Genomic DNA, 23488 nt, shown 5'->3' with positions numbered 1-23488 from the left:
GTTGTGGTGTATGTTAACAGCCACGCCACTCGGAAGTAGCCGAAAGGCACGCGTTAACTCACGCAGGCTAGAGATAGGTCTGAAACAGGATACGTAATGAATGCTATAAAGAAAAGTACGTAGCTGCTGGAATACTGAACTTTAATCCATCCTTGTTGTACATCGCTATTGATGATACAAGTGAGACTCTGTAGATTCAGGCAATAAACTACTAATGGCGCCTTGCTAGGTCGTAGCCATTGACTTAGCTGAAGGCTATTCTAACTATCTGCTCTGCAAATGAGCGAGGCTTCGTCAGTGTGCATCGCTAGCTACGTCGTCCATACAACTGGGGGGAGTGCTAGTCCGTCTCTCCAGACCTGCCGTGTGGTGGCACTCGGTCTGCGATCACTAACAGTGGCGACACGCGGGTCCGACATGTACTAATGGACTGCGGCCGATTTAAAGCTACCACCTAGCAAGTGTGGTGTCTGGCGGTGACACCACATCTACCACCTTCCATTATCCTTGTTTTGCTGCTTCTGTTTATGTTCACCTTCTACCCCCTTTTCAAGACACTATCCACCCTATTTAACTGCTCTTCCAAGTCCTTTGGTGTGTCTGACAGAATTACAATGTCATCATAAAACCTCGAAGTCCTTTATTTATTCTCCCTGGACCTTAATTCCTACTCCAAATTTTTCTTTCTTTTCCTTTATTGGTTGTCCAATGTACAGATTTAATAATGTGTGCAATAGACTATCACTCCCATCTGGTTTCTGTACAAATTGTAAATAGCCTTTCACTCCCTGTATTTTACCCCTGCCACCTTTAGAATTTGAAAGAGGATTCCAGTCAACATGATGATTATGTTAATAAACAATTGCAATGAAGAAAAGTGCTGGTTGAAAATAAACCATGACTGAAAGGACATGCCACTACTTCCCTTCAAAATAAGGTAATACGTGGCAGACAGGAACATTTAGGTACTGTTGACTGGTTATGCAGGCTTTTGGACTGTCACTCTTCTTCTCCAGAGCCAGAACATTGCTCTCTCTCTCTCTCCATATCATTTTCTTTGACTTCTGGTATTCTGGCAAGCTAAGGGAGCAGTAATCTCTACTTTTTATGTAGCTATACAATGAACTGTTATTGTAGTCTATTTTTGGCTTCTCCAGGAGGAAAGACATGAGAGGGGGATGACACCCCTACCTGCACAACATAGATATTTTGAAGAAATGGAATGGAATCGTAACTGTAGGTGAACTTTAGAAATAGTACTTGAGAACTTCCAGATGCATGATGAATCAAATTCAATAGTGTGCATATCACCTGCACAATTTTGAAGTAAATAGGATGCTTTAAAAAAATCATGACATATTACACAACTTCGAAATGTCTTGCAACGGCCTCTGTCATTTGTTGTTGTTGTTGTGGTCTTCAGTCCTGAGACTGGTTTGATGCAGCTCTCCATGCTACTCTATCCTGTGCAAGCTTTTTCATCTCCCAGTACCTATTGCAACCTACATCCTTCTGAATCTGCTTAGTGTATTCATCTCTTGGTCTCCCTCTACGATTTTTACCCTCCACGCTGCCCTCCAATACTAAATTGGTGATCCCTTGATGCCTCAGAACATGTCCTACCAACTGATCCCTTCTTCTGGTCAAGTTGTGCCACAAACTTCTCTTCTCCCCAATCCTATTCAGTACTTCCTCATTAGTTATGTGATCTACCCATCTAATCTTCAGCATTCTTCTGTAGCACCACATTTCGAAAGCTTCTATTCTCTTCTTGTCCAAACTATTTATCGTCCATGTTTCACTTCCATACATGGCTACACTCCATACGAATACTTTCAGAAATGACTTCCTGACACTTAAATCAATACTGGATGTTAACAAATTTCTCTTCTTCAGAAACACTTTCCTTGCCATTGCCAGCCTACATTTTATATCCTCTCTACTTCGACCATCATCAGTTATTTTGCTCCCCAAATAGCAAAACTCCTTTACTACTTTAAGTGCCTCATTTCCTAATCTAATTCCCTCAGCATCACCCAACTTAATTAGACTACATTCCATTATCCTTGTTTTGCTTTTGTTGATGTTCATCTTATATCCTCCTTTCAAGACACTGTCCATTCCATTCAACTGCTCTTCCAAGTCCTTTGCTGTCTCTGACAGAATTACAATGTCATCGGCGAACCTCAAAGTTTTTATTTCTTCTCCATGAATTTTAATACCTACTCCGAATTTTTCTTTTGTTTCCTTTACTGCTTGCTCAATATACAGATTGAACAACATCGGGGAGAGGCTACAACCCTGTCTTACTCCCTTCCCAACCACTGCTTCCCTTTCATGTCCCTCGACTCTTATAACTGCCATCTGGTTTCTGTACAAATTGTAAATAGCCTTTTGCTCCCTGTATTTTACCCCTGCCACTTTTAGAATTTGAAAGAGAGTATTCCAGCCAACATTGTCAAAAGCTTTCTCTAAGTCTACAAATGCTAGAAACGTAGGTTTGCCTTTCCTTAATCTTTCTTCTAAGATAAGTCGTAAGGTCAGTATTGCCTCACGTGTTCCAGTGTTTCTACGGAATCCAAACTGATCTTCCCCGATGTTGGCTTCTACTAGCTGTTACATTGAGGCAACACTGCTGAGAGACAAGAAACAAGTAGGGTAACATAAATTACCCTGTGAAAAAGTGTACTGTCAAACTGCTTGGGACATCAGCCTTGACACACTAGAGAAGCAGAGTACCAAGAGTGCTGTTCCTGCGTGGTATCATCCTACGTGGACGACATCGATGTATATATTGAAATAATCAGCAACCAGTTGCCTAACAGAAGTTTTATTTCCTTAACTGGGTTGAGACACTTAGTGCCCTTCTTCAATAAGTTATAAGTATCACATTATTTGTGACTGTCAACAATAATATGCATGCAGCATATTGCTATGGTCATGTGGTTCGTAGTGTGTGTACAAAAATGGTATAAAGAAGCCATACAACAAGTGCAGACATCATGCCAAAACGGGAGCTTCCATCTACACATTTCCAGTTCTGGCATGATGTCTGCAGTTGTTGTATGGCTTCTCTATATCATTTTTGTACAGGCCCTATGAACCACTTGACCACAGCAATATGCTGCATGCATATTATTTTTGACCCTCGCAAATAATGCAGTAGTTATAACCTTCTGAAGAAGGGAAGTAAGTGCCTCAACCCAGTTAAGGAAATAAATTGTATTTGATCACTTCGTTACTAATTATTTCGATATATACATTAATGTGACCATGAATTGAACTGTCTCATTACCAGATGCCTCAAGCCAGTCCAGTACCACTTACACTGTCTCCTCTGCGTCACACCACTTATTCAGGTTATATACACCCCAGCACAGCCAGGACACATGGGACAAATTTGTAAATTTTTTTCATCTGTAAAAAACTGGGATTGTTTTAATTTTCAGTTAAATTTTTGTAATTTTACTGATAAGAACTTAACGCAACATTTACAACAGAACACAGTGCACACGTAAGCATCTACCAACAGCAAAATGTGTCGAAGGCCTTAGGACAAAGACTATGCTGTTGTAACCGTGACCATTCCAGTCGTAGGGTTGCCGAGAATGAAAGCGCGGCGGGACCAAACGGGAGCAGCCCGCAAACAAACGAAACGAACGGGGAAGGACCGACACGACCAACAACATGCAAATAGCAACGGGGTCACAAGCAAAACCTCACAAATCCCCAATGTCCACTCATTCATGGAAACCAAGTAAACATGCCAGCTGTAGGCAAGAAGTCAATAGACTAATGCGAATATCAGACTGTCTGCTGAGCGAAGGGCAGCGGCTTAAATACCTGATAGAATACATTGCTATTGGCCGCTGGGGCTACGTGCTCCACCGTGGTGCCCTCTCATTATATGCGGGCCAGGAGTGCGCGCGCAGCCACGGCTTATGGTGCGATGGCTGGAGAGACCTCTATTAGTAATCGAGGTCCACGCTGTCTGGCGCAGATTTGAAACCCGCGGCGCTCGGTACCAGACATATATTACTTCATAATGACAAACTGCTTTTGACCAATGTGACATCACAACTGCTTACTTTTCCAACAGGTTGTGGCAAAGTATTGCAAATGGTGGTTAGGGAAGTTTTATTTTCAAACTAAATGTGCTTTTACTCAAGAATGAGCTATGTTACATTACTGCTTAATCACAGCCTTGGAAGAAAAGAAAGACATTAAAAAATTTTTGACCATCAGTGTTATAAGTGAAAGCTTAGCTTTTCGTATAGCTATACCCTGTGTGTGTGTGTGTGTGTGTGTGTGTGTGTGTGTGTGTGTGTAACTTTTTCTATGTGTGTGTTTGGCAGGTATTACACTATCAGATTTTCTTTGACAAAGAAATTTGATGAAATATTTATCTTATTTCTTTTATGTAGATCTTTGACGTAATGCAGAAGGGGTTATTACACTGTCATCAAATATTTCATTGTAGTTCCTTCACTGTGCATGCACCAGCATTTCATGTACTCGTGAATTTTGCGGACATGTTTATATTTATAAATGCTACATTAAATGGCCATCAGCTCCAACGGTTATATTTTTCCTTGCAGGTAACAGTAGACAAATGCTTTTTTTATTCATATCTGAGACGAGGTGCTAGATTTGATGAAATAAAATTTGACCAAGGCCTAACTTTGACAAAGTTCCATATTACACCTTCACGTTTTTTAATGATGATTGTTCTGCAGTCTACCAGAAATGCTGGTTCTCTGAATTTTCTTGATGGTTTTTTGCGAAAAGAATGTCTTCTTCCCTTCAGGAATCCCAAACACTCAAGCATTACTCAAGAACAGGTCAAACAAGTGTTTTGTATGTGGTCTCCTTTGTAGATGAGTTATGCTTTCCTAAAATTCTCCCAATGACCTGTAGTCGAGAATTCACTTTCCCTACAATCAAGATCACATGCTCGTTCAATTTCCTGTCGCTTTGCAACATTATATGTAGGTACTTGACATGACTTTGCAAAGCATAATGCAACCAATACTTTATTTTAACATTAGAGAATTGTTTTTCATACTCATCTGCATTAATTTAAACTTTTACACACTTAGAGCAAATTTCCATTCATCACTCCAAATAAAAATTCTGTCCAAGTCATCCTGTGCTTCTTCAGTCACTTAAAGATAAACATTGTCTTGACCACAGCACCATCAGCAAACAGTCACAGATTGCTATTCAGCCTTTCTGTCAGACTGTTTATTTATGTAGAGAGCAAGAGTGGCCCTATCTGAAGTCACAGGAGTAGTCCTGGCAATACCTTTGTGTCTCCTGTGTTGAGCACTCAAAGCAATCATCATTAATTTGCCACTCAGTCTGTTTGCATATTCAGAAGTAAGATAGAACATTTTACAGTGTGGCTTATGTGTCACAATGTATGTATCAGAATATCACATCCTCTTCTGCTGACTCCCCCACAAGATACACAGCTATAATTATTGGTGGTTTTAAGGACGTGACTAAATTAATTTCTGGTTTTACTGACCACTATGTGCAGCTTAATGATTCTTCTTTTCTGATGCTCCCATGTAAAAAATTCAGCTGCCAATGAGACATTAAAGTAACAGCTTTTCCTGTATTAAATGATGTAAAATATTGTCTATAATCAGGGTGTATACAACCCGGGAGATCCGGGGAAAACCCGGGACATTTTTTCATCCGGGAGAAAACTGGGAAAAACGCGGGAATTTTTTAGAATTCTGGGTATTTTTCATTGTTTTAGCTAAATTTTTGTTATTTTGACTGGTAAGAACCGATACTCTTAACAATGAATATTATTGTATCCCGCTACTGCGGAATAATACTGCAGCAATAAAACATGAATGAAAGATAAAACAAAAATAAAACTTAAATTGCAAATGAAATGCGCTATATATAAAAAAAGTGCTCATACAAGCGTCAGCCAACAGCAAAATGCATCAAAAGACTTTAGGAAGACTATGCAATGCTTCATAACAAGAAATTGACTCCGATGAGTGTGATGTCACAACTGTTTATATCGGATTCATTTGAGCAGTTACAAGCGGCCTCATGCGCTTGCGCAGTTGAGTCACGTGTGAGTAGTACCTTCTCCTGCTTCTGGCTACAGAAACGTAGCTGTCGGTTGTGTAAGCAGCAGCAGCAAGCAGCCACATGCTACCCGGAGAAATGGTGACATCACACAAATTATGGAAGGATATGACGATTCCTAATGTATACAAAAATTTCGTACTACTACTTTTCGATCTCATGCTTGAGAAACTGGAGCATATGAATGAAATGTGAAACTATTTCCTAACGTAAAGCTTTTTGCTTATAATAGACCAAATAAGCATTTCATATTGGTACTTTGTGAACTATATTCTGTCGTGTTATAAAAATGACCATTATTGCCAAAACAGTCTCACTTATTTGGTGTGTGTTACAGTAGCTGAAATATTAGAAAGGCCTATTTTGTTTTATCTAGCAGACTGTGACGAAATAGATGTAGCCAAATCGAGAAACCACACCAGTCTTGCCTACTATTTTTATTAACAGCTTTTCCGGTCTTAGACAATGACATTTTGGTTTTTCATGTAGCAAAATGTTTGACAAACTTTGATGAGGTAATAGATTCTGTGGTGTCACCGCCAGACACCACACTTGCTAGGTGGTAGCTTTCAATCGGCCGCGGTCCATTAGTACATGTCGGACCCGCGTGTCGCCACTGTGTGATCGCAGACCGAGCGCCACCACAAGGCAGGTCTCGAGATACGGACTAGCACTCACCCCAGGTGTACGGACGACGTAGCTAGCGACTATACTGACGAAGCCTCGCTCCTTTTCCGAGCAGATAGTTAGAATAGCCTTCAGCTAAGTCAATGGCTACGACCTAGCAAGGCGCCATTAGTAACATTGCATGTATTTAAAGAGTCTCACTTGTATCGCCACAATCTCCAGATGTACCAAAAGGATGGATTAAAGTTAAGTATTCCAGAAGCTATGTACTTTTCTTTATAGCACTCATTACGTATCCTGTTTCAGACCTGCTTTAGCTTAGCACGTGCCTTTCGGCTCCTCTCATTGTGTCTAGGCTGTCTTGTCTAGACACAACAGATTCTTTCGCAGAAAGGAAAGCACACCATGTAAAGCTGTAGCCAGATTAGAGAGAAGAAAACACCAGGACCTAAGGATTGAAGAAATGTTAACGTCTTGCTTGTCTCTTGTCTTTACTGATTTTATGTATCCTATATTTAATTTTATGTCACACACAACAGCAAGTTATTAGTTAATGGGCAATAAAGAGTACAAATTTTCTGAAGCGTTCTTGTTCTCCTGGTTACAAATAATCCTATCCAGTATTAACTGCGAGATTTTCTTTAAGAGGGGCAGGATATCAAGCCGGCTGACTGAGAGCAGGAGAGGCACCACAGGACATTTCAATTTCTACTGTCCTGAATATAGTTTTATGGCATCTGTTACAAAATACACGTGTTTGAATTCCACAGAGTGAAATATAGTGATGTGCGGTAGAAGAATGGTGTGTGAAGAGTGTGGCACTGCACTTTGGCAAGCTTAAGACCAAATAACATGTCTTACATTTCCTCGAAGATATGTTTTATGTATCAGACTCTTCAGAAAGTTGTGTACTACAAATACAAAATGAACATATTTTTGTAAAGTAGTTTCCTTTTAAATTTTTGACATCCTATCTCAAACGGTCGAGTGAGGAGGGGCGGTAGGGGGGGGGGGGATTTCCACTATTTAGTATTGCCCCAGTTCAGAAAGATCGTAGATCAGGGGCTGATGCGCAGAGAAGTCTGCGTTATAGTGGGGGGGGGGGGGGGGGGTTGTAGTCTCCACGTGACCCGTGTTTAAATTTAGTGATTTTGCTGTTTCCTCTTCATTTACTGCTCTCATGTCAAATGAAAACAAAACAGATTTCTTTGGCTGGGAGCTATCAAACGAATTAAAACACATTCACATAATTACAGGAGGCTAAAATATGTTATTAGTTTCAGATTTTGCTTTATTTCCAACTATCTGACTGTCAAGCGTTAATTGCATTGCAGAACAATGAAGATATATTTGTCAGTTTGCTACAGAAATTTGCTTTTTATTCATCTTTCCTTCCAAGGCAGTCAATTTATTTGAAATGTAGCATTCAATTCCACACTATTGGCTAGTTTCAACAGTGCACTGCATTTCAAGCCCATGTTTACGTTTCAACAGTGCACTGCATTTCAAGCCTATGTTTTCATATTTTGGCACGTATGGCATTGCCATAATAAAGAACCAAACATGAGGTAATACAGTACTGGTACATCAAGAAAATTAACATCCCAGAAACCACACTGAAAAGTTTAATATCAGGTCGAGACCTACTTCATTGGGAATCTGGACATACGAATGTGCACTTTAAGGCGAATTATGCATTTTAATATGGTTCACGAAATTCCGACACTCGTGGTTCAAATGGCTCTAAGCACTATGGGACTTAACATCTGAGGTCATCAGTCCCCTAGACTTAGAACTACTTAAACCTAACGATCCTAAGGACATCACACACAGCCATGCTTGAGGCAGGATTCGAACCTGCGACCGTAGCAACAGAGCAGTTCCGGACTGAAGTGCCCAGAACCACTCGGCCACAGCAGCCGGCTCCGACACTCTTGGAGTATTCTCTGATGTCTTGTTTCTTTTATGGCATAATGTAAGATCTTTTAATGTGTTACACGTACAATCATACGGGCTTCCTACGTCATCGTAGCTGCACAAACGCGGTGACGCCTCTTATCTGGTGCTCTCTGGCAACTGCTGGAACGAATCTATTTCTAACAGGTCGCGGGAAAATATTGTGAATTTTGGTTTGAAAAGCATTATTTTCGAAATAAGTGTCCTTTTCCACAAGATGAACTATGTGCAAGAATTTACGATGAATTTCTTAAACCATAGAGTGTTTGACTCTCATTTAAAAATCAACTCTTTGATGGCGAGCTATTTAAAAGAATTTTGAGCCCAGAACATCAGAGATTTATCTCAGTATTAAGCAAATTTTACTGGCACATTTGTGTGATGTATCGTAAAGTGTAACACGCGCAGAAAAGATGAACATTATATGTGAAAGCTTTGGACATTTTGGATTTTTGCACAAACTTTTAATTTGCTGGGAATACTGGCATTTTCATGCAATTAGTACCTAATTAAAAATTAAAAAATTATGAGTCAGTATTTGTTTATTAACATTTCTATTTCTAAATAAATATAAATTTAAATAAAAGTAAAAGAAAGGTGATCCTACTAATGAGATTTGAACCATTGACTTTCTGATCGCAAGACTGCTCTGTTAGGCACTTAGTAGTTGACAACTACAGCAATGAGTACAAATGTTTTATATTTAACAGTACCCAGAACTCTTTTAATCTTCAAAGGTGATACTGTTTTTAGAATTGTGTGACACTAGTTTGGGAAATTCATGTCTGAGCAATGACTGACAAATTTTGTTAGTATGAAGAAAGTCGAAAGGGCCAGTCTGTAAAGTCCTCTCATCAGTTCCATTTGCAGAAGTGAAATGTGGATGATAAGCAATACAGATGAGAACAGAATTTAAATTTTTGACATTTGGTGGTACAAAAGAATCCTGGCTAATATCGACTAACTAATGAAAAGGTGCTGAATTGAATTGGGAAGAAAAAGATGTATGGCACAACTCCACTAAAAGGAAAGATCACTTCATAGCAGACATCGTGATATATGGATAAGTAGTCAATTTGGTAATGAAGGGAAGTGTGGGAGATGGAAATTGTAGAGGGGACTAAAGTGTGACTACAAGAAGCAGATCACATGGGTGTAGGTTGCAGTAGATGCGCAGAGATGACGAGGTCCGCACAGGATAAACTGACCTGGAGATCTGCATCAAACCCGTCTTTTGGATCGAAGACCACAGCAACAAAAGATTCATAATGATTTTGTCTGCCATGAACTTTCTATTAGAGTTTTGTAAGCTCATCTTTGTTTCATGGCACTGAAATAATTATTTGTGAGATATTTGTTATCACGTAAGTAGAAAATGAATAACATCCTCTGTTTATGGAAAATAACTTACTCGATTTAAAATGTTTTTTGTTTAAGGGACTTACTCCACCTGTGCTGGTTTTTGTCCAAACAAAAGAAAGAGCCAAGGAATTGTTCAACGAATTACTTTATGATGGGATCAATGTTGATGTCATACATGCAGACAGAACGCAGCTGCAGGTGAGTAGACGAAGATGTTTTAGATAGAGAGAATACCATTTATTGTATGTTACTAAATATAGATTAGAAACCAATTTCTTGATATGATTACTTTAGAATGAAATTCACCATATTGTAGAAAAGGGTGATGGAATTCAAATGATAATGTCCGAGTTACTCTTCAGTTCTGTGCATCGTTGAAAAGTAATGAAACAAAAAACAATGTTGGCCTATTCTGTAGTGTAAGATGTTGCAGAGCTTAAGGTGCTAGAAGCTTGTTGGGAAGGGATGGCCAGTTTACTTTTGCCTTGTTTTTCTAAAATAATTTCAGGTGAATCCCAGTAGGTTTCCTTCAACAAGGTCAGTATCAGTTTCTTCCCAGGCTCTCATCAAATCCAAATGATTGTTGTAGAAGTTGATTAGCTAGATTTTTTCATGTTCCACGGATCATTTGTGTGATTTGTCATAATGACGTGATAAGAGTCGTTTTATATTCATGTTACACAAACAGAAATCCTTATGTGAAATAAAAGGAGTTGTCAAGGGAAAGTTCAAGAGTATTGTGTTTCCTGTTTAAATTCTTTTCAGTATAGGCACTTAAAAATTTTCAGTGTTTCACCTTAGGTATTATTTCCTCACCTTTGAAGTCTGACTTTTCTTCTGTGTACATGATTTTGGGATTTGCTCACAAAAGGCATGTTTTGGCTTTCTTAACTCCATCTGTACTTTCTGCTTCAAGCCTGTGTATTCATTTTCCACTTCCCAGACAGCTAATTGTGACAAAACATAGTGTTCTTCTCATGTAGAGTAATCTTGGAATTGACAACCATTGCTTTTTTTATTGTACATGTTTAGTTGTGTAGGATCAAATTGAGCAAGTCTCCAAGCTCATGGAATGTGTCAGTACATGAAATTACTACATAAAAGTGATAACAGATAAAATAAAATGTTTATGAACCCAAAAAACGACAAGCCACAAGTTTATGTAAATCAACAATATAACACAGAAATCAGCTTACTTTTTCAAGAAACTCCTCGACAGAATAGTAGGAGTGACCCATGAGGAAACTCTTCAGTTTGAATTTGAAAGTGCCTGGATTACTGCTAACATTTTTGAATTCTTGTGTAGCTTATTGAAAATAGATGCAGCAGTATACTGCACACCTTGCCGTAGCCTGTATTCCCATTTCATATCTGTCTTAGGACTTAAAGGAAGTATCACCACTGTATTGCAAAATATCTCAGTAAATTATTGACCTCAATTGTTTTCTCATTGCATGGCCTATTGGCAAGCAGTACATTGTTCGACAGTTGAAGGAATTTTTGTGCTATACGTTCAAGATAACCAGACAGAAATACATGTTGGTGGTAGATATGAGATAAGTGTCTAGTCTATACAGTGTGCAGTTCCTGAACTGCAATTACTGTTGGTGTCAAGATGTTCTGTAATGGAACAAAACTGGTTATCGTTATAGAAAAAGTGTGACGATAAACTTTGATAAGAGACTTTATGATGTTTCATGTTCCGGAGAAGTAACTAAATCTTTCAGGTTCACTGTACAATAATTCCATGTATATAAGATGACATACTTTTCATGGAAGAATAGAAAATAATATAAGTCAGTCAGTTGAATCATCATATTTTTTGTAATTGTTCCTGTGGAAGAGATACAAATCAGATTGCTAATTCAAATTGTGGGCATCTGATTACACTCATAATAATAAATAAAACAGACTGTTAGACTGTGACAATAATAATTAAGCAGAGAAACCAAGAGAGATCTAACTAAGCAGTAGTTACTGGAAGAGTTGTTAGAATACTCACTGTTATTTATGTTTCTTTTACAATAAAAATTTAAGCATAGCATGTGAGAAGTTCAGCGTTACTGATTAGTAGTCAAAAAGTTCAGTACTTTGTTATACTGCTACTGCCAATTGTCTCTTGGCCACAGAATTAAACAATTTACACTGTAAACACGGGTTGTCAGTGTTTAGTGTAAAGTTGTTTATAAATACTTGAGTAGGAATGTATTTAGAAAAGAGCACTGTTGGATGTTATCTCTTACATCACTGGGTACCAAAGACAAGGTTATGTAGATGGCCTGTCCACCCAAGAAATGTTAACGGACAGAAAAATTGAAAATTTCATCATTTGTACTCACGGTCATACATATGTTCAGATGAGTATCGACATTATTTCCAGAAGTCGATTCCAACATTTGACATTATCGTACAACACATGTAACAAAAGCAATGTCTGCTTAGACTTTCTTCATCTAAGCTAAAATCTGAGTGTGTATTTCAGAAGCTTCTTATGCCTACTCTCCCACACTTCCTGATTGGCTACTGTTGTGTCCAAGTGTAGGCTCTGTAGTCTCATTAGATGTTGGTCATGCAATTCAACACTCATATAATGGCATGTGTACCTGGATAGAATAACTGGATTCAGAAAATAAAATTTTAATGAGAAATGAGAAGATGATAAAAGTTATTAATGTGTGGGGATTCAGGTTGAGACTGACAACTGGGGTTGGGCATGTGCAGTGAAGTGCATTAGTCTTCTGTCAGGGGTCATGGACATAAAATAACATGAAGACTGTTGGAAAATAGTTCCATGCACAGCTGCCCTGCTGTTGTCACACTTGTTTCCACATAAAAGTAGTGTATCAGTTTTTTCTGTATTTATGTACTAATATATGTCATACTGCTGGATGTGTGTATGTGTTGCTGCATGCAACTACCCAGTGGTGATGAGAATTGTGGCTTACAGAAAAAATGTAGAACATATGCAGTCTATGTGTCCTCTTTTCACTGTAGGATGGTACATTGCATATATTATTTGGACACCAAATACAGTCTGGAGAAATCTTGTTGCCACTGTTCTCAGACTTCAGTTCTTCACAATGCACAGACTGTACACAGCTGGGCAGGGATTTACAATTGGAAAAGCTCAGTTTCCTGTCCCTCAAAACACACCACAGGTTCTCATTTTTTAATTAATAAATAAAAGCATTTATCCCAATAAGTGAACAATGTTTGACATTCACTGCTGTGAGTCTACTGTTGCTATATTGAGTGCTCCCTTTTGAGACCTTTTTTCACGTCTGTATTTAGGTAGATAATATTTTTTTACAGAGGGACAATGTTGTACAAAGCTTCCGAAGAGGGGATATTTGGGTCCTTATCTGCACAGAACTAATGGGACGAGGTATTGATTTCAAAGGAGTAAACTTAGTCATCAATTACGACTTTCCTCCTAGTGTCATCTCCTACATACATCGGATAGGTAAGTTTTTATTTGCTTTTTTTAAAATGAAGTTATGCTTTTTTTATTGCTTCTATGAACACTATTGTCTACTTTTTGGTTTCAGGCAGAACTGGGAGAGCTGGAAATCCAGGGAAAGCAATCACATTTTTCACAGAAAGCGATACAGTGAATCTCCGAAGGTAACTTTCAACATGCCTTTCTTTAACTAGTTTACACATTCATTAGCATCAGCCAAATAGGACAACATTCATTGCTGAATCAACTCTTCAATTTTCTTCCACTTCTGCTCCATCAAGTACCATGATGTTCCACCAGTCCTCTTAATATCATCAAGTCATCTTATTTAGGCTCTTCCAATGCTTCCTTTGTGCCTGTGAGGTCTGCAATAAATCATGTTATTGCTCCAAATGTTGGCTTCTTTCCTGGCGCTGTTGGAAGACCATTGCCATTTCAACAAAGTAATTCTATTGAGTAATCAGCTATTTCTGCTTGTGAAGGACTCATTCCTGATGTTTTTTCCTGAGGCTGATGCCTGATTCTGTTTCTCTATTGTTCTTTGTGTGCACTTCATAAATTATGAACATTCTCTATTGTCAGAACCAATGTTTGTAGGTTCTAAGATGCAGGGAGTTGGTTTGTCTGGAAAACCTGGAATTCTCAGAGAATTACATTTCATCTGGAAAAGTTGGGCAAATTTCAGGGAATTCTGTTTTTAACCTATCAATGTAATTTAATTTTATTGAGCTTTATAAATCACAAATGTTAAAGTGCATAGTATTTCAAAGTGTGTCAATTCTATGAATATTATTATGCCCATTGGCTAGTATGTCTCAGTCATGAGGAAAGAAAAGTTGTTATTGTGAGACATTGCCTCGCCCTCCCCCATTAATTTATCAGCAGCTTTTTGTGACATAATCCTCCTCCCCATATTTGGAACTCTCAGTATTTTTTTCTAAGTTTGAGTAGTTGCCATGAATATGTTGCTTGTAGAATACTGGTATTGTACACTTTCGATTTTTTGTTCTTCGGAACTTACTTTTTGACCAGAATGCACAGAAGATTTCTGAATGATGCATAACTCAATTCATGGAATTTCTGCTGTTTGGTTGGTTTTTCATGGCAGAATTTTATGGTCAAAGCAGATATATTTGGAGGTGACTACAGTAAGTTTGTCGTCACTTTTAACCAGTCGAAAGTTTGTATTCATAACTTTTTTTATCATGTTCCTCTTCAAATAAACTTCTAAAGATGCAATTTTCTGGCAATTTTGAGTCATACTTCACTCATAAGCACAGTGTTGTCAACGAATTGTAGGTGTTTCTAGGACTGCTCATTGATTGGGTCTCTCTGTGATCCCATCCTCACCTTTGAATACATCTTCTGCAGCTAGGATAAACAACGTAGAAGACACTGTATCACCATAGTGGACTTCTTTGACTATTGGGATCATGTGCTATATGAGATATTCATCTAGTCTAACCTATTGTTGCTTGTTCATAAATATGATTCAAGAGGCTTACGGGTTACTGATAAACAATGGCATTCTTTATTTCTGTGATCATTACTTTACATATTCCTGCAGTATTTCTGTCTGTGGTGGTGATCTTTCTTCAGGTGGGATATCAATAGTCAAAGAATACAGCGAGTGGTAGAAATTATGGCACAAGCAGTATCTTGCTTATATGGATAATCTGCCCTTTCTTGTTCTCAGTCTTAGCTACTTTAGATCTCCTAGTTACTACACAGGATTTCATAATTTTTATGTTATGTTTTTCTTTCAATGACTGCACCAATTTAATAAATATTCTCCCATCATCATCATCATCATCATCATCATCATCATCATTTAACAGTTCCAGTTTCCCGGGTACTGGTAATGAGCCTCCTCCACTTCGTCCTGTCCAAATACATGTGTTCACAGAGAACATCATCCACTGCCCATCCTCTGGTCACCAGACCAGTCTTAATCAAGTCCTTCCATCGGGTTTGAGGTCTTCCTTGAGGTCTTTTCCCATCCACCTCTCTTTCCTAATTTATTTTGGCTGTTCTGGTTGGTTCCATTCTCATCACATGCCCATATCATCAAAGTCTAGATGTGCCAGTTCGATCTAATAGGGATGTCTTTATTTCAGCTTCTATCCTCACCTCCTCATTCCTTAACTTGTCCATCTTGGTCTTCTGGATGGTGGATCTAAGAAATTTCATCTCTGGTGCTTGCAGCCTTGATATTCTCTTTTTGTGAGGGTACATGTTTCAATACCATAGGTCAGTATTGGTATGAAATAGCTATTAAACATATCAGTTTGGCCGGTTTTGGAATCAAGTCATCCCATAAAAGTGATATTACTTGTTGGGTGAATTCAGATCCTTCTTGCACTCTGTTGGTGATTTCATTTCTGACCAAATTATCACTGGAGATTACACTTCCAAGGTAAGGAAAACTGTCCACACACTCTAGTTGGTGGTCTCCTAGTTTTACACTTGCTGATTGTCCATCTCTGTTGACTGCCCTCACCACTGTCTTGGTCTTGCTCATGTTGAGATTATGTTTCTGGAACTGAGATTTCCATTCATCGAGTCTGATCTGTACTTTGTCTTCAATTTTACCCCATATCATGATGTCATCAGCAAAGGCAAACATTCTCACATCCTTTCTTGTGCTGTTGGCTCGTAGTCTGATCTCAGCAGCCAGAGACTGTAGTCATGTGTGTGAGAGCTGTGTGTGTGTGTGTGTGTGTGTGTGTGTGTGTGTGTGTGTGTGTGTGTGTGTGTGTTTTGTAATTCTGATTCTGATGAAGGCCGCTTTGGCTGAAGGCTTACTTGTTTGACAGTCTTTTTGTGGTTTGCTTTGCTTATCTGTTACTGAGCATCTGTTTATGGAATGATTTGTAATGCATCTTGTGGAATGATTTGTGATGCATCTAAAGTTCACTTTGGCTCAGGAGTGAAATCTCACTCTTTGCTAATCTTGAGCACTGTCACTTGAAGTTGAAAATTGTCTAAAGTTGTCTACACTCATGACCTCTGTCAAACCTGCTTGGTAAAGACACATCTTCACATACTACTCCCTTTAAAAAGTTAGGATCAAGTGTAATTCTTGGTTTGCCCATCTGGACTCACCGAACCTACTTCCATAAAATTTGTTTCTTGCACAGAGTATTAATACAAAACAGATTCTATGCTGTAGGGTAATCTACCAATTGTTTGCCGTGTTCATTTATGTTGCCTAATTCATATTGGCAACATCCTTAGATTATCCTGCGTATTTTCCGTTCAGCCGTGTTATGTCCCATGAGTACCAGCAGTTGTGTTTTCTTCTGATGTTTTTGTTTTGTTAATGTTTTCACACAACTGTCTGATTTCATCTTCTGAGTTACTGCTGGCATCATATACAGGGATGACTGATAGAAAACTTGCTGTTCAGTGTGGGTATAATATATATGACTTAAAAATATACAGATCTTCTTTTGCACCAGATCTTTTATGTCCTTATTTAGCAAGAGAGCAACATCATGTCTGAATACATCTTCATTGTTTTCTAGGAGGAGACTATCTGATGAAAGGGTTTCAGCATGTTTTCCACTTACAAGGGACCTCACAGGTTGCTCTGCCCTCTCTGATTTTATGCATTTGTGTAGGATTTGAAGCTCAGTGTCATCACATCCATTTCCTAAAGCAGTGCAGTGTACTTATCAAAAACACTAAAAAATTGATTTTGAATATTTCTGAGCAGTGTCAAGTATAAAACGTTTCTAGCATTTAAACACAGCCACTTGTAGCTGAGTGTGAAGCATTCGTGTCCCGTAATCATGAAGTCCCTAGTTCTAATCATGCTTGTACTAGTTACTCTTTTAGATACATTTATTTTGCTTCTTTTTTGTATTACAAATTGAAATTTAAGAAACAGATATTGGATCATAAATCTTAATACAAATAACTGCTTCTTATTTTAACAACAAAAAAGATAATCAATCATATCTAAAGGCTGTAAACTCAACAAAATACTTAGAAATTACAATTACGAACAACTTAAATTGGAAATAACACATACAAAATGTTGTGGGAATGGTGAACCAGACTGTGTTTTATTGGCAGAACACTTGGAGGATACAGCAGATCTACTAAGGAAATTGCCTACGCTATTCTTGTTCATCCTCTTTTGGCGTACTGCTGTGTGGCATGGGATCCTTGTCAGATGGGATTAATGGAGTACATTGAGAAAGTTCAAAGACGGGCAGCGCATTTTGTATTATGGAGAAATAGGGGAGACAGTGTCGTGGACATGATACAGGTTTAAAACAAAGGCTTTTCTCGTTGTGGCGAAATCTTCTCACAAAGTTTCAGTCACCAACTTTCTCATCCAGCTGCAAAAATATTTTGTTGATGCTGACCTATGTACGGAGAAATGATCATTATAATAAAATAAGGGAAATCAGAGCTCGCATGGAAAGATACAGGTGGTCATTTTTCATACATGCCATTCAGGAGCAGAATAATAGAGAATTATTGTGAAGATGGTTCTGTGAACCTTCTGTTAGGTACTTAAGTGTGATTTGCAGAGTATCCATGTAGATGTAGATAATTCTGGGCCAACTGACTGCCATGTCACCCTCTGCCAGTAGCATCATTGGATGTGGTTTTGGAGGAGCATGTGATCAGCACACCACTGTCCCAGTCATTGTCAAGTTTCTAGACCTGAAACCTCTACTACTCATTCAAGAAGCTCTTTAGTTTGCCTCACGAGGCTGAGTGCACCCCGTTCCAGTCCTCCCACCAAGGAAAAATCCCATGCGGAACCAGGAATCATACTCAGGTCTCCCACTTGGCAGTCAATTGCACTGACCACTCAGCTGCAGGGGCAGACATTTTTAACTATTAATTGCATGACAGTGCAAGTATTCACAACAAATTAAAATTTGTTACAAACATGGGAAATTTGAAATAGGAAAATTAATACTTTTTACTGCTAAAAACTGAACAGTATTATAAGTAAAAATATTTTTTCATTTTGCAATAAGTCATTTCATTTTTTGTACCAATTTTAAATTTATTACAAATACTTGCATTTTTATGCAAAAAATAAAAAAAAGATGTTTTTATTAAAATGTTATTAAAAGTAATTGGTTCAGTATTTTAAATTAACATTTCAATTTCATAATTAATATAATTCAAATTAGAGTTAAAAACAGTTGTTGCTAGTGTGAATCAAACTTGTGACTTTGGAACGACTAGACTAGAAAGCTACACACTGAGTTACAGGCAGCTCTGTTTAACTGCTCACAAAGTTTTGCACCTTTATGCGCAGCAGCACTTCGGGATCTTCAGAGCTCATTTTTCAAGTGTTTCTGATAAGAGATTTATACTGCTCTCGGACACAGTTATTGTGTTGTTAATCACTATCCATTGGTTTCTGTTCTTTCCTCTCAAACTTTTGCCTCCTCCAGAACCCTTGTGGCAGACTGATGTATGAGAGTGTGAGCGTGCCACTGTACTCACCTGGGATGATTTTGTTTGAAAACTTGAGCTCGTGTCATATGCATGGGGGGGAAGTTGGTGGCTTTTTACAGCACTGCACTTGCTGAACCTGTAGCTACCCAAGAAGGAATTAAGAACTGAAGGGAGCGCCACTAAAAACATGAGTGGCCAGGTTGTGGAAAGTAAGCACTGTACGAAAATGGAGGACATCTTAGGTCTTACAGCATATAACTGTCAGTGTTGGAAACAGATGAGAGGTGGCCAAAGATATCTATAGAAGAAAGTGAGGATTTGGCACAAATAAGAGAAAGTAATGCCGAAACCTCGGCTGGTTGTCAGTCCAGACACCATGAAACATGAGCCCACAGGCGAGTTGTTGGGTATGCTGCCAGAACAATTCTCCCATAAAAAATGTGTTTCTTGTGTCTTGGTGTATCTTTATACCTCCACAAAATGCCTGGCTGTAACACACTAACCACTTGTGCACAATATTTGATCTAACATTTGTGATCTCTTTTCAAAAGCAGTCAGATACTTCATAGAAAACATGGCATTTTACCATATGTTCTTGAGACACAGACTCTGAATGAATGCTTATCTGTCAAAAACACAAATATTTTAATTTTATATTGACATGGCAAAATTGAAATGCACCATTTGTGATTTTAGCGCATGATTTCTGTGTTGTATTTGAAACGACGTGTTTTATAACCAGTGAAGACTCATTCTATAAAAACAGTGATGTTCCAGATTTTTTTAAAATATGTCTAAAAATAAATCCAGGTGTTCTTTTGTCCTGGGAAATGTGTTTTAGAACCACTTTATGTGCATGCTCTCCTCATCCACAATTCTATTATCAGAACCTGACGAACAGTGTGTGACTCAATTTCTGTTGTTTCCGTGTCATTCTTGCTGTTCACTGGCAATTTAAACATGTCAAATCTCTTCACTTGTGAAATTTTTTTCAGCTCTGGGTACTGATAAATCTTCCGATAATAGGTTTGAGATTCTCAGTTACCTAAAAATTTCTTAATCATCTCAAGACATTAACACTTCATTAAACACCTCTCTCTCTCTCTCTCTCTCTCTCTCTCTCTCTCTCTCTCACTCACTCACTCACTCACTCACTTCATCTCTTCATATGCTTCTCGAATTTCTGCATTTTCTCACTTGCGGTATGCCCAAGTTGTCAGTAAAACTTAGAAGTGCTCAATTGCATGACATTAATGTCACTTGTTTTCTGAGCATGAGTGAAAAAACTGCTTCAAGAACAAATTTGTATGGATGACTTCATTGCAGTAGCAAGCTGAAATTCACACTTAAAGCATTTGCATTGTTGACCTATCATTGCGGCCGAAGACATGCCACAGTATATAGAATGCTATACTAACGGTTTCTTTGCCAACAGCCTTGCCGCAGCAGTAACACCAGTTCCCATCAGATCACTGAAGTTAAGCGCTGTCGGGCTGGGCTAGGGCTTGAGTTTTATGAGTGCTGTTGGCAAGTAGGGTGCACTTGGCCCTTGTGAGGCAAACTGAGGAGCCACTTGACTGAGTAGTGGCAGCTCCGGTCTCATGAACTGACATACGACTCGGAGAGTAGTGTGCTGACCACACGCTCCTCCGTATCCCCATCCAGTGATGCCTGTGGGTTGAGTATGACATGGTGGCCGGTTGGTACTGTTGGGTAAACATGGCCTGTTTTGGGCAGAATTTACTAACAGTTTCTTTATTCGAAGACATTGTACACATTACATTTCTTGAACATATATAACTATCCTTTTATCCTGGTAAATTACATTTTAGTCAGTTTAGATAAACTGACCAATCTTGTGACAGCATTTGCAACAGAGACTGATATACCTTGACAGCTTCATGACATGTCGCAACAGGGACTGATATACTTTAACAGCTTCATGACGTGTTAAATTTGTTGGGTAAACTTGGCATAAATACCTCCGGAATATCAGTATCGACAATAAAGGAAACCTAAAAACAGATTGAAAATACTGCCAAAATTTAATGTACTTTGTAGAGTCCGACTTAATTAAAGACAAGGATTAGTGATTCCAGAATACTGACTCTATTTCTGTGTTTGATGTTTCCTTCCTTCATTTGCAGCATTGCTCAAATGGTCAAAGATTCAGGGTGCGAGGTACCAGAATACCTACTTAAACTTAAGAAATCCAGTAAAAGGGATCGGCGTAAACTTGAAAAGAAGGCCCCTCAACGAGAACGGATATCTACTGTTCCACTTTGTGATATTGAGAAACAGAAAAAGTTGCAGTAAGTGTAGAGTTAAACATTTTATATATTGAACAGTGACTATAATTTAGTTGTATTTGAATGTTAAAGATGATTCTTTACCTTCAGCTTTTACACTAACACTTTCTTAATGTTTCAGACAGAAGATTCGGGCCATAAAAAGAAAGAAAAAGGAAGGCAACGAAGATAGACCACAAGCATCTAAGCAGAAAAAGCAAAAACTTTAATGTTTATAAAGTTGTAAATAGACAGCACGAAGTTATTTGTTACAATGTTGGTAATATCTACTGTTAACAAATACAATTTTGTGTTTGCTGTAAAAGCTTTTCTTTGCACCTTTGATACTGGAAGGCAGATGCTATTTTAAATAATAAATATCTGTACACAGCAGACAAGCTCAGCTATCATTTCAGCGAATGTGCGAATTGAAGCGCAGTTTCATCATCTGGGCTTCAGTTTTATGTTCAGATAACTGTATTGTGGATGAAACACTGAGATTTAGGAATATACACTGTATTTGTTGATCACATGATGAATTGTATACTACATTTCACTATAACTGTGTTCCACATTTTATTTCAAATAATTTCAAATAACAAGGTAGTACAATGGAACTAACGTGAAAATAGTTTGCGGTTAAGAAATTTCTGAATACCCAGTGCTTTGACAATGTAATAAGATTTGGAAGGTCCATTAATGGAACTGTGATCAGAAACGTGTATTTACTGAAAGAAAAGCAGAGTTTTAACACAGTTGGTAGTTTTTTTTATTTAAAATTTCATTTAATGACCACTTTGTATTAATATATACTTATGATTAACTAAAATAGTTTTGTGTGTGTGTGTGTGTGTGTGTGTGTGTGTGTGTGTGTGTGTGTGTGTGTGTGTGTGCGAGAGAGAGAGAGGAGTTGAGGAGGGGGGGGGGGGGGGGGTGAGGTTTGTCAGACAGGTAACTCCAGTCTTTTCAGAGAAGTCATTTCATGTTGGGTTCTCTATTTATTGAATTCTTTTTAGTGCATAATATTGACCCAACATGTTAGCTTCACAAATTTAGGTGGCAAGTGACTATTAGACATAGCTAACACCTCACTTTCATTGTAAATATTTCATTGATATGTCACAGAAACAAATCAAGAAGCCTAATGTTGGTAATTATTTTTAAATTATTTTTTAAATTCTAATCTTTAATATGAGGGTAGTTTGAAAAGTTCACAGATCCCATTGCAAATCTCCCTGAGAGGATGGCACAGAGATCACAGCATTGGGCTCCACTCCTCAGATGCTACAGTTACAATTTTTATCTGCCTGTAGGCTAGGACTCCATCTCTGATACTATTGCTTGCCTCCCAATGGCTCACACTGTACATGGGGGTGCCAAATTAATACACTCACAATGTAGTTCAGGAATTCTTTAAGCTTGGTTTGGAAGTACTGTACACCAAAAATGATTCATGAGTTGTATCGTTTCTACAGCACTGTAGAATAGTAAATAGCTTACATTGTTTGTTTAACAACAACAGACTGTTACTTCTGTATTTTCTGAGATATCGAATAGTTGTGGTCATCAGAATTACCTTTATGAAGTGAAGTACAGCAAATTATATCCAAAAGACCCATGAGTTTTTCACGTATTAGCAAACTTTATGTATTTAATGACATTTTTATGCAATGTATTCCATGTTTCAATCCGTAATGAGTTCCTTAACTCTAAATATGGTTTCCTTGTGACTATGCAGATACGGGTAAAGGAAAGAACTAGATTATCGGCTCTCTTGTCACATTTTCAATATAGTCAGCAAGGTATTGCTCATATGGAATGAATTTCACTGTCCAAGGTTCAAAATATGAGCAACAAATTGAAAAATGAGTCTTGAAATGCAATAGCAAGGTAAACATGGTCAAAAATGCATTACATTCCCTAGAGCAGACACAGAAATAAGATGAATGGTAGTGGAAAACCACAGAAAACCGATGCAGGTGATTAAGAATGTGTTGGAGGATGATGAAGTGCCTGTATCTACCATAACTCTGCAGCAAAGGTTCAATAAAATGGTGCTCCGATGACATCGTCCTACCAAGAAACAGAAACTTACCCCAGTGATGAAACAATGACTAGAATGGACCAAAAAGTACAAAACTGGACTGTAGATGACTAGAAAGAGGTAAATGAGCTATATCATCATTGTACTTCTTCTTTTATGATAATGACTTGCAAATGAGACATATGATTGCCTCTCAGTTCTGAC

At 38.2% G+C, this 23488-nt stretch overlaps 1 protein-coding gene across 1 annotated transcript in view; it reads left to right on the top strand.

Annotated features, from left to right (window-relative positions):
- Positions 1-21995, top strand: part of LOC126418542 (probable ATP-dependent RNA helicase DDX52) — a 62073-nt gene extending 40078 nt beyond the window's left edge. The window contains exons 9-13 of the mRNA XM_050085356.1: positions 10135-10257; positions 13372-13522; positions 13608-13683; positions 21100-21264; positions 21383-21995. Of these exons, the coding sequence (XP_049941313.1) occupies positions 10135-10257; positions 13372-13522; positions 13608-13683; positions 21100-21264; positions 21383-21470 (603 nt within the window). The 3' untranslated portion in view covers positions 21471-21995. The remainder of the gene's footprint in view (positions 1-10134; positions 10258-13371; positions 13523-13607; positions 13684-21099; positions 21265-21382) is intronic.
- Positions 21996-23488: the final 1493 nt, after the last annotated feature.

The sequence above is a fragment of the Schistocerca serialis genome, chromosome 9, assembly GCF_023864345.2.
Source record: "Schistocerca serialis cubense isolate TAMUIC-IGC-003099 chromosome 9, iqSchSeri2.2, whole genome shotgun sequence".
NCBI classification, from domain to species: domain Eukaryota; kingdom Metazoa; phylum Arthropoda; class Insecta; order Orthoptera; family Acrididae; genus Schistocerca; species Schistocerca serialis.
The sequence above is the reverse complement of the archived record's forward strand: the minus strand, read 5'-3'. Positions and strand labels throughout refer to the sequence as shown.